Source organism: Trachemys scripta, chromosome 7 (assembly GCF_013100865.1).
Source record: "Trachemys scripta elegans isolate TJP31775 chromosome 7, CAS_Tse_1.0, whole genome shotgun sequence".
NCBI classification, from domain to species: domain Eukaryota; kingdom Metazoa; phylum Chordata; order Testudines; family Emydidae; genus Trachemys; species Trachemys scripta.
Window position 1 is genome coordinate 28,497,733 of NC_048304.1, and position 17,637 is coordinate 28,515,369.

The following is a 17,637-nucleotide window of genomic DNA, read 5'->3' on the forward strand; positions in this document are numbered from 1 at the left end:
TAGGCAGCGCTCCGCATGGGGGGGGGTTCGGCGGCGCAGGGCTCCGTGGGAGGCGGGGGTGTTCGGCAGTGTGGCGCTCGGTGGGCGGGGGTTCGGCAGCGCTCTGCGCGGGGGGGTTCAGCAGTTAGGCAGGGGGCGGGGGCTGTTCGGCGGGGGGTTTCGGTGGCGCAACACTCAGTGGGGGGGTGTTTCGGCGGGGCGGTGCTGGGGGGGTGTTACGGCGGGCGGCGCTTTTTTTTGCTGCTTGGGGCAGCAAAAAAGTTAGAGCTGGCCCTGCTTGGGGAGAGCAGGGGAGACGTGCAAGGGGCAGAGGAAGAGCGAGAAGCAGGGGTAGGGGGGAAGAGGCAATGGGGAAGGCACATTCCATTTTATGTTTTTTTTTCTTCGGCGCCACTCCAGCCTCTTTTTTCTTTTTTGCACTTCAGCCGCACTCTGGCCGCTTTTTTTCTTTGTTTTTCTTTTCTTTTTTGCGTTTCCGTAGCGCTCCGGTTGCTTTTTTTGTTTTGCTTGGGGCGGCCGGAGCCACCTTCTGATCGCGTTATATCCAAATTCACGCTATCGCGGGGCGCGTTATAGCAGGGTTTCCCTGTACCTCATCAGATGCCCTGGATTCATGACCACAACTTCCTCTGTCAGCTGAAACTGCACCAAGGAGGCATGGCAGTATGTGGGTTTATAACTGTAAACTTATTTCAGTGGGAGAATTGCTGGGTTTTGAGTTTTAGGCTAGGCCTACACTACAGCGGGGGGTCGACCTAAGATACGCAACTTCAGCTACGTGAATACGTAGCTGAAGTTGCGTATTTTTAGGTCGACTTACCTGGCTGTGAGGACGGTGGCAAGTTGACCGCTGCCGCGCTGCCGTCGACTCCACTGCCGCCTCTTGCCGCGGTGGATTTCCGGAGTCGATGGCAGAGCGATCAGGGATCGATTTTTATCGCGTCTTCACTAGACGCGATAAGTCGATCCCCAATAGATCGATTGCTACCCGCCGATCCGGCAGGTAGTGAAGAGGTGCCCTAATTTAAAGCTATAATTTAGTCTGTCTGACCATTTGAGCCTTCAGTCTCTGCACCTCAACATCCAAAACATGAGCCCTTCCTTTCCTAGGAAGGTAATTGACTAAACTCCAGGAGAATGGGCAAAATAGCCACAGAGCACTCTTTTGTAAGTCCTTTCACAGATGAACACAGAATATATTTTCTTGACAGATAGCAGGCTTTTATTATGATGAATGAGTCCTGATTTATATTACACTGATTATGCTAACCAAGGAACATATTTCAAGTTAACAATTCCCTCGAGACTATGTGTCTGTACTGTTTTAACAACATAAGAATTGCAATACCAGACCAGTCCATTAGCTTCAAGTCACAAAATTATATACAGGTTAGAAACACACGAAGTTTATCAAAGCTATTCTGAATTGCCCCATCAGATTATATCCATCTGGATGATTTATTGCATGCTGGGCTGCTGTTCCTGGAACTGAGACGAGACTCAGAAATCTGTAATTCCCAGGATTACCGCTCGTTCTTTCTTAACATGAGCATCATGTTGACCACCCTCTAGTTATTTACAAGATTAATGTGAAGGTTAGAAAGTGACTAATAGTCATACTAATGAATATGACTAGAAACACCACAAACTAAGGGACACCAAAAATGTTTCAAATACTTTGGTAACTTCATAATTTACCATTTTACTATTGCTTTATCCGTTTTTGCTAATGAGATAAGTGAGTTTCAAACAACATGCAGCCCTCAATTAATCCTTCACATTGTATAGGTGATCTACATCTGAAGCTTTTAATTACGTGTATTAGCATTAGTAAATTCTCATTTAGCAAATGTACATAGTATAAATTATCCATTGCTTACGATTTAATGAAAATGCAGTGTTGTATCTTATGAGGCTTGCCCAATTAGCAGGATGTTTTAAAAGCTCAAAATGTTAATTTAGTTTTATTACACCAATATATTAGCCACTGCATGTTAAATAACATCTTTAAATACTACATAAAATACAGGCTCTGAGTTCACTTCTCCTCTGCAACCAGGCTCTCCAGGGTTGCAGTGGAGGTGTGGGGTTGCAGCTACCTGACCCTGTGACCCAGAAGATGTTAGAGCAGCTGGAGCCTGTGCCCTAAGGGACCCTTGCCAGTGGAGGGCAGGCAAAGTATAATTCTGCTCTGACACCCCCCCCCCCCCAGAATAACTATACCAGAGGTGGGAGGAAAAGGGGAGTAGGGAAACTGGGATAAGAGCCAACACTGCTAGCCTTACACCAATGGTGATTTCCCTTACACAAGAGGCATTTTCCACTAACCAGCTCCAGTTGGTATCCATCCACTTTGTGCTGCCCAGGTGGCACAAAATGGACTGGAGAATCTGGCTCTCCAGATGCAGCTACATCTTCAGTGGAGATCCAGCTTTTCTGTTTTATGAACACATGCCACCACTCCACACCATGGAAGGCAGCAAACACAACTTTATCATTTTAAACTTTATCACTTTATCATAACATGTATTTTTTAAAAGGGGAAAGCTATTCCGCTGATAAAGTTGCATACAAAGAAAAGGTAGCACCGCTCTACTAATATGTATCTCAACTGTTTCACAAAAATGATTAAAGCAGTAAGAATGCTATACGCTTTTCATGAGTTACAACTGCTTTGTGGGTTTTCTATTAATAATTTATAACCCTTTACAGAAGATGATATATAGCATGACTTGTTTCTGTTTAATATAGATGTAAACCTAAGGCTCCAGAGTACAATAAAGTAAGTCTTTTCCCCCTCCTCTGATAGACATGGCTGAAATACCAGTCCTGAGAGGTGTACTATTAGCATTATTTGCTATTTATACAGCACAATAGTAGTGCATGATGACACTTCAAGGGGGAAAAAAAGGAAACAAAGAACAGGGGCTGCATGAAAACTTCTAACTTCTTGCTGTGAGACTTCCACAAAATTTATCACTAGAAACATTGTGTGTGTGTTTGGGGTCCCTTGGTTTTCAAGTGAACTTGGGAGATGTGCTATTTGTTTTTTTAGTGGCGATGGGATCATGACTTAAAAAAAAAACCAAACAGGAGAATAGAGGGGATTTTTTTTTTTTTAGGATTGATAGGCAAGGGGGAGAGAGAGAATTTAAATCTCTACACAGGTGCTTTCTTTATCATGGTGAAGAAGCATGAAAGAGAAAGAGGTGATGGGGAAGAAGCAGCTGTGGATGCACTGGCTGTTGTTGAGGAGTGGGGGAAACTGGTTAGGTCAGCTGAGTATAATCTCCATGTAAACAAGGCCTGAGGAGCTCTGGATTTTGTGGTTGGAGCCCCAAAAGCCTTCACAGGAGTGCCCTGTGCCCAGCTGCCCAAGTCCGTGTTGCAAGTGCCAGAGGGTAATAAAACAGATATGTTCGACAACCAGACAAACCTGGTGTAGTAATTTGCACTATAACTAGTAAATGTGCTGTCAGCTGAAGACCAAAGTGACTCTTCCTCTCTCTGTAGCCTCTGACTTGATAACTAACAGTTGCAATAATGAACAAAGAACACAAAAGGGCAGCGTACACCATAACAGGCGTAGCAGTATACAGTAAGGGCCTCGTGTATAGCTTGGGGGGCACCATGGACAGTGACTTGAGTGAAGATGCCTCATCCTCCCTGTCCTTCACAGGCCACACAATCACCTTGTGGCAGCAGGTACTTTTTCATTTTATATAGGTGAGTTACTTCTCTAGCCCCTGTCAGAAGGTGAGTTTACACATCAGACACAAGTGTGCCTGCTGTACTAAACACTCACTCAGAATAAACACTGGAAGGCGAGCAGCTTACATAGGGTACAGTTACTTATGATAGCACAGGCCACAGGTCCCTCCTGAGCTGCAGTAGGGACTCTGTTGGCAGACGAGAAATTTTGAAGATCACATTGCACCATCTGTGCAGCCCAAGGCTCTGGGTGTTCCTCAAGATCTCGGGCAGGCATAATCAATAGGTGGACCACGGACCAAATTCAGACCACCAGATGCTTTTGAACAGACCGTGAAATCTTTTTATTTATTCATTATCATCATCATTATTATTTTTTATTATTTTCTCTGGGGTCTGGACCTTGACTATACCTTGACCAAGAAATTTGGATCTTGACAAAAAGTAATTAATTACCTCCACTCTATGGTAAGATATACAAGTCTACCAAATGTCCCAAAGGAGCTTTATATCATGTGTGCTGCTAATGTTAAGTTCGTTGCTGCCGCTAACTCATTTATCTTCCTCTCAACCATGCTGCTGCAACCAGCCATCACCACCACAAAGGGGCATAGGCTGAGTCCATACCTGAAACATGGAGCAATCAATATTTGATTGCACTAATTTTCTGAATCTAGGTAGTGGTCATGGTGTTTTAGAACTGTGGATCCAAGAACACGGAGAGCACAGAACAGAGCCATTGTAAATTTTAGACAACGGTTAGCCTGTTAAAGTTAAGTTTTTAGACTCTAAGAAGTGTTATACTTTTGTTTCATATGTAAACATTCTGTTTCCAATATTCTTACTTGCTACTCATTTGAATCTCTGTTGTTCGTTAATAAACTTATTCTCATTTACGTTATAAATACATCTCAGTGCTGTGTTGTTTTCAGTTGAATCAAACAAGCGAATGTGTATATTGTGTCCTTTGGGGACAGCAAGCCTAGTTATTTCCGTGAGTGTCCAGTGACAAGGGCTCAACACTGCAGGGGATGCTTTCCAATTAGACATGCCTTGTCTGGCAGAAAGCCTGTTTGTCAACTCTGCTTGGTTACATAGTTTCAAATATATTTTTAGTAGGTACGCATAACTCCTTTCATGTCATTCATACAAACATTTTGCAATGCCTATGACCAGTTTGTTACTGGCTTTCATTTGATACTTTACATGGCAAAGTTTGTGGATAAATACCATGAAAGTGGTTTGTTAGGTGCAGTGAGTTTGTCAGGCCTGATAGGAGTTGCTGTTCCAGAACAGTGAACTCTTTGCTAGCTGGCACTGAGGGGTTTTGAGTGTCACACGAAGTCAGAGAAAAGGTTGTTGCAGTAATCCAGACGCGAGATGATGAGGCCTGGGCGAGAATTTTAGCTGTGTGTCTGGGTATGAAAGGCTGCATGTTAGAGATGTTATGCAGAGGAATATATGGGATTTAGATGTAGCCTGGATGTAAGGACCTAGGATGGTCCAAGTTGAAGATGATGCCTGAGTGACAGGATGGATGGTGGTCCTGACCATGGTGATTGAGAAAGGAGATAGTGGGAAGGATGTGGCGGGGTGGGGATGGAATAGAAGGAGCTCTGTTTTGACAATGCATAGTTGAGCTGATGGCTAGACATCCACAAGGAGATGTTAAAGAGACAGGATGAGATTTTAGTTTGGACAGGCGGAGACTGGTCTGGAGCAGAGAGAGATAGCTGAGAGTCAGCAGCATAGAGAGGGTAGCTGAATGTGTGGTTGCTGATGAGGGTTTGTAGGGATAAAGTATAGAGGGAGAAGAGGGACAGAGCTCTGTGGAACCCCCACACTATTGAAAATAATGGTTCTCTTATGGGACGTTGGCGACCCCCACTATTCAGATCTTGTGCTGAAAATTGTCCGTTTAGTTTTACGCTTTTACCAGTTCCTAATTCATGATTGACTAGACCTGCCCTGTAAATGAGGAAAACTCTCTGTGAAAATTCACTTCCTGTTTTTTTTTGTAGAAATTTTATCTTGCTGGAAATTTTTCTGACAAGCTGTACCACACAATGACTTAATTTACCAAATAGCCCCTTGTGAGAGACAGTATCACAGCAGCATTTATGTGTGCCCTTATTCTAGCTTTCGGGAGCTCCCTATACAGTCCCCTCACTCCATTTCCTTCTGCTGAGATCAGAAGGGATCTCCACACACAGCTGGGAATCATGTGATAGGCACATTAGCACATGGGCCATGACCCGGTGCCGCTCCTGTTGTGAAGTGGTATCCCCATGAAGTTTCAAGGTGGCCAAAATTGAGATTGTCAGTTTTGTGCCTCTGCTGCTGGTGGTCATTTTTCAGCCATGCACTATCATTATGGGAAAGCGTTTGTTCTGCAGTAAGGAATTGTATCTAAAGAGAAATCTGCTTTTTTGGTTTTTACAGACGTAGAGATCTGTTTTTATCATCCTCTTGCTACTTTTGAAACTTGCAATAATTGCCTTACAGAAACCTCTCCTTCCTATTTAGCACATCTCAAAGGACCATTAAACTTGATCTTTGTAAAACCAAACAACCTTTTTTGCTAACTTGAAGCAACATCCAATAATGGCTATCTAGCAACATTCTTCAGAGATCAAGTTTGGTAGGTTTTATCATCTGCTGCTCAAACAACCACATTGTTTTTTAAAAAAAATTCAGTTCCTGTGAATGTGAGGCTTTACACGTAATAAACCAGAAATGTAAATGCACTGTCATTTTAGGACCAATGCTCTGAGAGTCTGAAGCCGGAACTTGTGCTTTTTATTTTTGGATATCTTATTGTTAGAACAAATAAGAAAAATGTGGGTCTGTCAGCCAAAGCACAAGTAAGTAATACTTTTGATATAAAACTGCAAATGCAATCAATGCTGGATTCTAGCTTACTTTCTAAAGAGAATGCTATTGTTACTGAAATTGTCTTCTGTAATTGCTGCAATGCCAAAAGAGAGGATGCAGTTTTAAATATCTGTTACTAATGTAATTCAGCTTAGTAAAAAGGCACTCACATGCTGCTTGACATGCGGGTAGATTCAAAGTCTGTTACATACCAGCACCATCTGCAGCTACGTTAAAGCAAGGTAAGAGGAGTGCTGTGGGCAAATTTTAGGGGGAATGATTTGAGCACAGGGAAACATAGAAAATAGGACTTGATTGTTTTATTAGAGATGTTTAGGGGTCATAGGTCAGAAAGAAGAGGTGTTTTTAAATGGAGTTTTAAAACACTCCTGGAGTCAATTAGGCACCAGAAGTAGAGTGAGAAGGAGGTTCCAGATGGCCCTGGAGATCTATTGCTCACTCTGGCTGGACAAGAAAGGGGAGAGACAAAAAAATTCTGGTGAGTGAGGCGCACACGGAATGGGAGAGAACAGAAGAGAAGGGGAGAGAATGTGAGATTCAGGGAATCACAAGTCCATGAAACATGTGAAGCTAGTATAGGGTTATATTGTAGAAGGTTCGGTAACGGGCAGGATGATGATATGCAGTTATAAAATTTGCAAGTAAATGAAAGGCATCAGGATTAATTTCATCAGACTATATTGTGCTTGGTCCTTAACCCTTGTGACACTAGGATTTTCTGCCTACTGAATGCTTTTAGCTACGCACAGAGGTTTTTGTGCAATTGTATAGAGCACAGGCATTTCTCACGATACTGTGCCACATCGTGCACTTGTTTCACCCCTGCTGGCATAGGGGGTGTGAATTGTTCTCCCAAAGAGGAGTCAGTTTCAGGAGAGGAGGTTCTACCAAGGGGCAGCACCTTTACTTTGTGACTGGGTCTCTTGCAAGAGTTTTTTGCCTGTGGACATACTGAATCGGCACATCTTCCAATGTCCTGGCTATGTCCTTCCCCTTACCCAGCTCTGCCCTTCTTGGTGCTGTACTGTTCAGCTGTGAGCACCCCGTGGACTAGCGCTTGAGGGTAACACTAGCACAATTTGCTCTTCCTGGATGATTTCCTGTCTATGGGGACCTGCAGGCCTGAGTGACATGGAAGTTGTAACCAAGGGCTGAGTAAAGTTGTGTATATCTCAATGAGGGACTAATCCCTAGCTCTTGGATATATGATATTTGTTGGACAGTACCGTTACACAATGCATCAAATGGATGTTTTAGCTGAAAATGTGCAGTCAGTTACTTCTTGCAACCTATTGGATGTGTATCATCGAAAAATTTGGAGGCAGATTTTCAAGACCTCAGCTTCCATTCAGGCACCTAAATAGGGACCAGTTTTTCAAAATAGCTCGACATGTTAGAGGCGGAACTCTCTAGAAAAGCTGCCTAATAATGTGCATACAGAGAGCTGCCCTATATTGTACTTCTCTAGCTCCAAACTAGCTACAAAATACCCAGTTCAGCAGCTGCAAGTGTTGTCTGCTTACAAACAAATTTTAAAAACCCACACATGAAGAGTCTTAATATCTGTCAGCACCACAAATCAGTTTATAGGTTTCAACCAAGTATCTTATCTTATGTTTTCAGTGTTTTGTGCCCACCCCTAGATAAGTGCACAAAACATGTATCCGTCACTGTGTATCCACTTTCAGTGCACAATAGAAATCAAAAGACAGAGTCAAGCAACCACAATAAAAGTACCTTGCTGTGTTGATATGTTGGTCTGCTGATCAGAAACAGGGAGTGTTTTCCTCTGCTTATGCTTTGATCTATTGCCTGTATTTAGGGAACAGGGCACATGCTGTATGTTGTACTAAAATGAGGCCAGGAATAGAGAAGCCACAACAAGGTCCATCTTTTGATGTTAAAAGCTAGCTGTGTGTTATGTTATTTTATTTTTTAGAAGACTAATAAGGAGTGAGAATCATGATCTCTCTCTGTCCTGGCAGACATTCACAGTGGCCTATTCCATGCGAATGGACATGCTGTTCAGTCCCATTGATTACACTGAGGTTGCACAGGGTGTAAATCAGCACAAAATTTGGACACTGGCATTTTAAGCTCAAAACACCAATCTTGCAAGTGATCTCTTCTGGCTACGCATATGATGCTGCTAACTGCGAACAGAAGAGAGAGTACTCCTTAAAAGCTTGTTAAGAACCATTTTCTCCACTTGGCATCCTTGTTTTTCTTTACTCATGGTGGACATGTCCTCTCCCATCTTCTCTCCAATCATGTGGTTAGAAGGTTCTGAATCCAGCTTTACTGCTAAGGTCATGCTGCTTGGGGAGCCCTTGAAGAGACACAATGGGGAATTGTGGAGGGGGACCACACCTTCATGCCAGGGAGCGCAACTCTACAGAGGTGCCCAGCACGCTCACGAGCAGGAAGATTTTGTGATCTTCCAGATCCACCAGCCCAATCCCTGATGGAGCAACAGGGGGTGGTTATTGGTCAATCAATAGCAGCTCTAGAATGGCTCCATTTGCCAGCCCCGTAGCATTTGGGGTAGGATTCCTTTCCTGCTGTCAGCCATAGGACCTCCTTCCCCAAGCTTCTGTACTTTGGCTTTGGATAGGGACCAATAGTTGCCACTAGGAGATGCTATCTCTAACAGATATTTGTTACACCGTTAAGTGTAGCATATTTTAGTTTGTAAAAATCTCGCAGTGGTATTAAATCTGCTAAAGCAAACTTTTAAAATGGTATACTATTTATCAGCACCTCTCATTGGACGGGTATGCTTCTGTATGTCCCCTTCCCACCAGTTCGGTGTTTGCCACCCCTTTGAAACTCATATCTCTGCTGCCAATCCAGAGGCTAGCTTCATTTTCATCCATTTTACCCTACCCCAGCTTTCAGGACACACTTTGCAAACACCATCCTTCTAGTCAAAAGGATTGGATGAAAATCCTTCAGAGCAGTCAGTGCCTATTAGGAGTACATTTTCAGCCATCTTCTGATTTGTGTTTTTTTGGGGGTTTTTTTTGTACACCCACTTTTGCATACATGACTGATGGTTCTCATAAAAAAAAAGTTACATATCCACATTTGAACATGCAGGTCTAGGAGCCCAACTGACCAATCTGCGTGCATAGGTGGTAGCTTATGCATGCAAAACAGGTGCAAAACCCCAGTTTTGTGGTGGCACAAACAAGGGGGTCTGCAAATATGGGCATACAAAATCAGAAGCTGGGGAAAATCATTTGGCCCTAATATTCCTGGTAGTGTGCTATGGGGCGAGAGACTCCTCCTAGGTGCTCAGCGTGTCAGCCAACAGTGTTCCCAGACACTGGTAGCCAGGTGAATGAGAGACTGGGCTTGAGAATTTAATATGGATCAGTGACAGAACTGCCACTGGGTTACTGGTCTAGAGCCTCAGCTGGTGCTACTATGATTTACAATACCTGTCATTTTTGGCCCTTTATATTCTGTTTATCTTAATTTAATAGAAATACATTATAGGCTTCAAGAATCTCAAACCTGAAACAGCTTCTACAAGAATGTTGGTTTTATCTTAAGCTTAGCCAGCTCAGTGAGGAAACTGTCTGACATGGATATGATTCAGAGGATGAACAACGCCCTGGAGAAATTGCTCCGTTCTGTGAAAAATAGTCTTCCTGATAAAGTTCTGAAGTCTTCAGCAAAGATTAAAGTGGGTATTTTTGCAAAAGTTGTTGCAGGTTTTAGGCTTCTTTAGGAGTCTAGTTTATCCTGTATTCAGTTGAAGTTAAATAAATATTACAGGAAACCTTAAATACCAATTGTACTATGACAGGTTATATGTGAAAAGTTATGGACAGCAGTGTCCTGTGTTCGCTGTGGGCTGGTCATGCAAACTTTTATGCTTATGAGTAACTTTACTCGTGTGAATATGTTAGTTCCAGGGAAGTCATTGAAACTACTCTTGTAAGTAATTTTACTCATGTGCATGGCCTATAGGAGTGAATCAGTGACTGCAAAGTTGGATGTAATGAAGCTGAGCGTCAGTTATGTGGCGTTTGTCGTTGACTTGTGTTACTAACCATGTGTGTGGTAATCAGGCTTGGACAGTAGAATGCACTGACTCTTTTTGCAGATTATTTTTTAAAATTTGAATTGAATTGGTCTTTGCAAATAGAACCGGTGCTCATGCAAATTAACCTCAGAGTCTGAAAGAGAAGCGATCATCTCCGATTTCCTTTTGGCATTGCCTGTGTATTTCACAGCTTATTCACACCATAATATTCCTCTAGCTACTCTTTGACTAGGTGTAAAGCACATAACAAGAGACAACCAGACCCTGGAAATGGCAATGTGTTGTTAGAAAAGTTTGTATGCAGTTACTACAAAATACCTTCGCTTTCTACATTTTACTGACTTCCAATTAATAAGAATAGTTATGGCCAATCCATTCTGGGCTTGCTTGTGATTAGGGTGATGCCCCTGCACAGAGGAGTAAGGGGAAGTCTGCTCCTCTTCTGGAGCAGTGGGATAAGGCAAGGCCTGGAGTAGGAGGAGCTTTGGCCAGGGAATTGTACTTCATGGATGTGTCTCAGAGGGGCTATCCCTTACTGGGACAACTTCCTGGGTGGTGTAGTTTTCACCACCTCTTTCTCAGTTCTGTCCCTAGAAGCACAGTGTAGCACTCATAGCAGCCCATAAGTATCTTACTTTGAGAAGAATTCAGCAGATAATAATCTAGAAATTAGTAACTCTTTTTATCAAGGCATTTTATAGTGTTGGAAAAATAAGTAAGAAAGTAAAATAAATTAAAAAAAGTTGTAGTTATACTACATGTGAGAAGTAACTTTTAGGGTCACATTCACAAATGCATAGGGAATGGCTTAAATTAAAAATTAAAAAAAAGAACCCCACCACTTGTGTGGTTTCACATAAGCATATTTTTCTTGTTACATGGCCAAGAGTCTGCATTTGCTGTTTAAAGCTCTTGTGGATTTCAGGGATGAACATTGGTTGTAATTGCTTATCAATTCTTTTCTGTGCCTGCTTGCTCTTTTGACACAATGTTAATAAGTGTTTGTATGTTAAGTGCAGAGAGTTGGTGAGTAATATTGTCAACAATAACATGTATATAGTGTGCGAAGCACAAGATGTCAAATTTTGTTCTAAGGCAGTGACTTTTTTTGTTTGTTCTTTTGAGCTAGGCAGCGGCTTTTAGAAGGAAGTGGTTTAAAACTTACCTAAGTGGTTGGTGCGCAGACAAAGCAGGGAACCAATCATTAGATGCTTTCGGCCAAATTCAGAGGGAATGAACAAAACTGGTAATCATCAAGTGATCCATCCGTTGTTACCCATTCCCAGCTTCTGGCAAACAGAGGCTAGGGACATTTCAGAGCATGGTTTTGCATCCCTGTCCATCCTGGCTAATAGCCATTGATGGACGTATCCTTCATGAACCCTTTTTTGAACCCCGTTATAGTCTTTGCCTTCACAACAACATCTGGCAAAGAGTTCCACAGGTTGATGGTGTGTTGTGTGAAGTAATACTTCCTTTTGCTTGTTTTAAATCTGCTGCCTATTAATTTACTTGGGTGACTCCCAGTTCTTGTGTTATGAGGAGGAGTAAATAACTTATTTATTTTATTTACTTTATTTAATTTGCTTTCTCTACACCAGTCATAATTTTATAGACCTCTATCATATCCCTTCTTAGTCATCTCTTTTCCAAGCTGAAAAGTCCCAGTCTTATTAATCTCTCCTCATATGGAAGCTGTTCCATACCACTAATCATTTTTGTTGCCCTTTTCTGTACCTTTTCCAATTCCAATATATCTTTTTTGGGGTGACCACATGTGCATGCAGCATTCAAGATGTGGGCGATACAATATTTTCTGTCTCTTTCCTACCGATTCCCAACATTCTTGGCTACTGCTGCACATTGAGTGGATGTTTTCAGAGAACTATCCACAATGACTCCAAGATCTCTTTCTTGAGTGGTAACAGCTAATTTAGACCTTATCATTTTATATGTATAGTTGGGATTATGGTTTCTAATGTGTATTACTTCGCATTTATCAACAATGAATTTCATTGCCATTTTGTTGCCCAGTCACCCAGTTATGCGAGATCCTTTTGTATCTTCAAATGATTAAAATTCAGTGTTTATAAAATTCTGAGTTTAAACCTGAAGCAATTTTGAGTAGCTGAGCTCAAATAAATCCCCTGAAAAGTAGATTTGATAGCAAATGCACTAATGAACTTTTAAACAGCAGTACCAGGAAGCAGTGTTGAAGAATTCAGAGATTATGCTTTAGGGTGACAGAAGTGGATAGACTGGTGCTAATTCATATTTATTTGATGGCTTTGAAATGATTTTTGTCAGCAAACAGTTATAACTTTGGAATATTCCACATCAGTTTGAAAAAAGCCTTAATGCTCCTGTGTGACCGTCTACCTTTTGAGAATAGTCCCGTGAAATATTTACAATACTGTATACCTTTAACCCACTCAAACTCAATCTAGATCCACAGGTTAGTGTTCTGAGGTCGGTAACACGTAAATCCAGTGTAACTCCACTGACTTCAGAGTCTGATCTCAGTGTAAAGTTAGCCCTGAGTAGGTTGCATTTGTGAAGCTCAGCTCATGTTCCTGAATAATTCACAAAAAAGGCTGAAGATTACTTCAATGTTTAGACAGATCCTCCTTCTCAAGTGTTTGAGATCATCTTATTATTTTAAAGGGGAAGAAGCAATTTAAAATAGTCCATTTTAAAACATGAAATTAATAATAGTTTCAGGAGCTACCTCTGCTCCAGAGTCCCCTGCCAATTTTTTTGCATTTAAATTCACATTACAGTATTTCATTCAAAGAAAAATCTCTCCAGTTACCATGTTAACACCCACACAGACTGACAATAGAGAAGAAATACCCACAAATACCGTTAAATTCCCAAAACAAACTGAAAAAAGAGACTCTTTTTCTCTCTAATCTGTCATTTATACTAGTTAGAGATGTTACTTGTAACAATGGACTTGATTCAGGAAAGCAGCCCTTGTTCAGGAAGGGCACTTAAGCACGTTTCATGGTTTAAATTCTGATTCCTTTGAAGTCAATGGCAAAAATTCTATTGACTTCAGTGGGGCCAGGATTTCACCCAGTGGAACTTAATGCTTAATTGCTTTTCCTGAACAGCGATGGATGCTTTCCTGAATCAGGGTCAATAGTAGGCTGAAAAATTTCAGAAAGTATTACTTAAGTTGACAATGACCATGTAATACTAAAGACCAAATTAAGACCTACTGTGAATAGGTGCAACTCGATTAACTTCAGTGCATATGCATCAGGTCTGAACTTGGCCCAATGTGTTTATCTGCAGCAGTTTTAATCAGAATTAGTATTAGACTGGGACAATGTACACTGATTGTCCAAAAACACATTCTGATTGGCTGGTTGGGCCATTTTTGATGACATCACAACCACATACAGTATCAACTTTCTTTGGTACCTGTTGAGACCGTATCAGTGAAAGCCAAAACAAAAAGCAAACAAACCTACCCCCAATATATTAAATTGGGTGGGTTGTTTTATTTCTCCAAACCCCTTAGGAAATGAATCAATAATAATTTTTTTAAAAGAAAGAAAACATCTTAGTCATTCCCTTTTCTGGACTTGTCAATGCATCATGTCTCATCTGTCTTTCAGACTATCAGCCCTCTGGGGAAGACCGTGTTTGTACGATGTCTTGAATTTATAGGCATTTAACAAATAATAAACAGCAATATTATGTCATTTAAATTGTTAATCTAATTCTTGCAAAGGATTGAGGCATGTTTATCATCTGTCTGGTGTATCACAGGCATTTGTGATTCATCCATTCTTGAATCTAGATGCTGATTTACCAAGTAGAATGCAGTGCCTGTGCACCTGTATCTCTACTTAGAGGAAGCCTATCGAAAAGGATTTTATATATACATACTCCCATAATCATTCACTGTTAGATCTATTTAGCTTCTAGTGAAGAAATTACTAGTTGTTTGGAGAAATGAATACCGAGGTTCATGACCTCTTTCAACCATCCAGTTTAAAGTGATTGTCAAAAAAGTGGATGTTTCTGAAGTGATAACTTCAAAGTTAATGACTTTTCTTTCCTTCAAATAACTGATACAAGCTAAGCTACCAGAGCCAGGACAAGCTGCTTTTCAAGGGGAAAAAAAGAGGAAATAAACATTGACCCATTTCTTTTTCCAGGTTGCCCTTGTGCTCCTTTTCAAATCAAATGTCATATTGACTCAAATCCGACATTGGAAGCATGTGGCGAGTTGCAGCACATCGGCCCTGTACAATGTATCCATCAAACTGGAAGGAAGCCCAAAACCAAATCTCCATTGGCCAAAACACATCTTCTGCAGAAACCCCAAGGCAAGTGGTTTTGTTCCTCCAATATTCATACAATTTTCTATTGTGCTTCAGGCATAATGTTTTAAAAAAGATAGTTTTAATTTGAAAATTAGAGCTGTTGTCTCATTGGATACAGGGAAAGTACAATTAGCATGACTTCGTTTTCATTTTTCCAGTGTTAAAAATTCAGTTGAAAAAGCTTTGGGGGAAAAAATGGACTCACGAATGACATAGATTAATTAACTTTTCAAAAATGTGACCTTATACATTTTCAGTGTGCATATCACATGTAACAGTAAAGATTAGGATTTACTTAAAAATACTGTTTAAATTCTTTATTCATTTTTATTATAAGAACAGCTTAGCACTCAAATCTAGAACTCCTTTGTGTTGTATTGAAAACAGCTGCACTACACCTAGCACAAAGAAATGCCTGAAAAATTACGAATATATTTTTTAAAAAGGAAACAGTAACCAAACCAATGTGTACAGCCAAGCATACCATTATTAGATGTAATAACTGTGCAACCCCATCAATTCAAGAATAATCACAGTGAAACAAGCGCCTCCACCTTACTTCCAGACACAGGATGATACAAGACACAACGAGCCAGCTCCTCGGCTGGTGTAAATGTGTGTAGTTCTGTCGAAGCCAGTGTAGCTACGCTGATTGACACCAGCTGAGGAGTGGGCCCCAGAAGTGCAGAGTTTGAGCATTTAAAATCCCCAGGCTGTTTTTTCCCTATATGCATCGAAGTGCTAATTGCTTGAGGAGACTAAGGCCCAGTCCCTTGTATGGGGAGAAATTATTTCCACATGTTGCAGTCTGTACAGTGAAGTGTTAGTCTCTTTGTAGTACCAATTATTGTTTTTCTTACTAGCTCTTTAGAAATTGCTTAGAACACTGTGCGTACTAGAGGTTTGTCTTCTCAGCTAAGATACATGCTTCATTTATCTGAAAGTAATTTGAAAGGCCTTTTTTTTTTTTGACAAGTGCAGGTGAGAATATCCCAAAGCTCTTGATTTAAACAAAGCTCATAAAAAGCAGTCGCATAAGTAGGTAGGTATCATCATTATGTGACAACAGGAAACAACCATTTTGGTCACTATCAAAAATATTTAAATATACTGTACAAAATGAGACTCCTATGTTATCGTCCTGAATGCCTGTAGAAAAAGCAACTTTCTGCCTTGCCTTTAACAATTGGTATCCATAAAGAAAAACTGTTGACACTTCTGAAACTGAAAGGACAGTCTTAAAGTGTAATATTGGTATACTAGTCAATACTTCCCTCCCTGTAGGTGATGTGTTGTGTGTGTGTGTGTGTGTGTGTGTGTGTATATATATATATATATATATATATATATACACACACTTAGTTTTCATCTAGAGTTCTTTCTCTTTCAGATTTCATTATTGAACAGTCCATTAACATTATTAATAATGCTTATAAGGTATTATGATCAATAGGAATAGCTAAAACTAGATCATCAGCCTGTGTATATCAGTGAAACTGCTCTGGAATTAGTGGAACTGTACCTATTTATAATAGCTGATCTAGCCCATTATCTCTATCTTCATCAGCTTGCTCCATTTGATTCAGATCATGTTTAAAAGTGCTCCAAATTGCATTAACATTGGTCAGCCTCATCTCCATTTGTCAAATATCAACATTCCTGAAATGATATATCCAAGCCTTCCCTCTCTCCCCCATATAGAGCAAGGAATTTATACTAAAAGGAGTAACTCTCTTTCTGTCTTGCTGAGATTCAGTTTAACACCCTGAGTAATAAAAAGGTATTAAGATAAAATGGACACACATAAAGGAAGACATAAGTTTGAATAGTTTCTCTTGCTAGTACTCCCTACACTCCTGTTGCAAACCAATTTGACACTAGTTCCCAAAAGTAGATGAAATATATTCAAATAGGAAAAATAAGAATGTAAGCGAAGATTTTCAAAAGTAGCTGTTGCCAAGTAGCCACCTTCTGCAAATCAATCTCCATTTCCTGACAGTCCCACCACTCCTGATAGTCACCCAGTGGGAATCTCACTAGAGGTTCAATTGTTAACTTCATAATTCCTACAATACTTTAAAAATATTATTACACCTAATTCTGGTTATCCTTTAGCTTAAGTTGTAGAAGTCTGGTTTTCTAGCCCTATTGCCACATGTGTTCATTAGCTGACAAACATACTGTGTGCATGCAGCCATGGAGTCATTACTCTTTGGAGTAATGATCTGTGACTTGCATCTGCTTCCCCTCCTGGACTCAGATCTACTCTTCTTCTGTAAGAACCAAATGAAGCCTCTAGATCATTCCAAATTTCCATTGCTGGTTTGATTTCCCTGGGAAAAGGTCTGCACGTTCTTTTGCACACGTGTGTATTCACATTTCCTCACTGTATAAAATGTTCTGTTTGAAGGTTACTTATCCAAGCCTACAGTGATGGATCTTCAGCTAAGTCTGAGGAGATTTAAATGTGCAACCACCAATATCATTAGTGGAAATTGGATTGCTAAATCAATTCAAGTTTGTTCAGAATTGGCTGAACTGAAGATGTAGTTTCACACTCCTCTGTTCTCTCTCCCACAAAGTAAGAGGAGGCCTTTTGACCCCCCAGATAATAACCTTTTGACCCCCAGTTTGAGA

The 17,637-nt window shown here is 40.7% G+C and overlaps 1 protein-coding gene across 2 annotated transcripts in view; it reads left to right on the forward strand.

Annotated features, from left to right (window-relative positions):
- The window catches only part of FGD3 (FYVE, RhoGEF and PH domain containing 3), a 192,018-nt gene that overhangs the window by 82,661 nt on the left and 91,720 nt on the right, over positions 1–17,637 (forward strand). For both annotated transcript variants that reach the window (XM_034776446.1, XM_034776448.1), the window contains exon 2: positions 14,833–15,003. In XM_034776446.1, the coding sequence (XP_034632337.1) occupies positions 14,833–15,003 (171 nt within the window). The remainder of the gene's footprint in view (positions 1–14,832; positions 15,004–17,637) is intronic.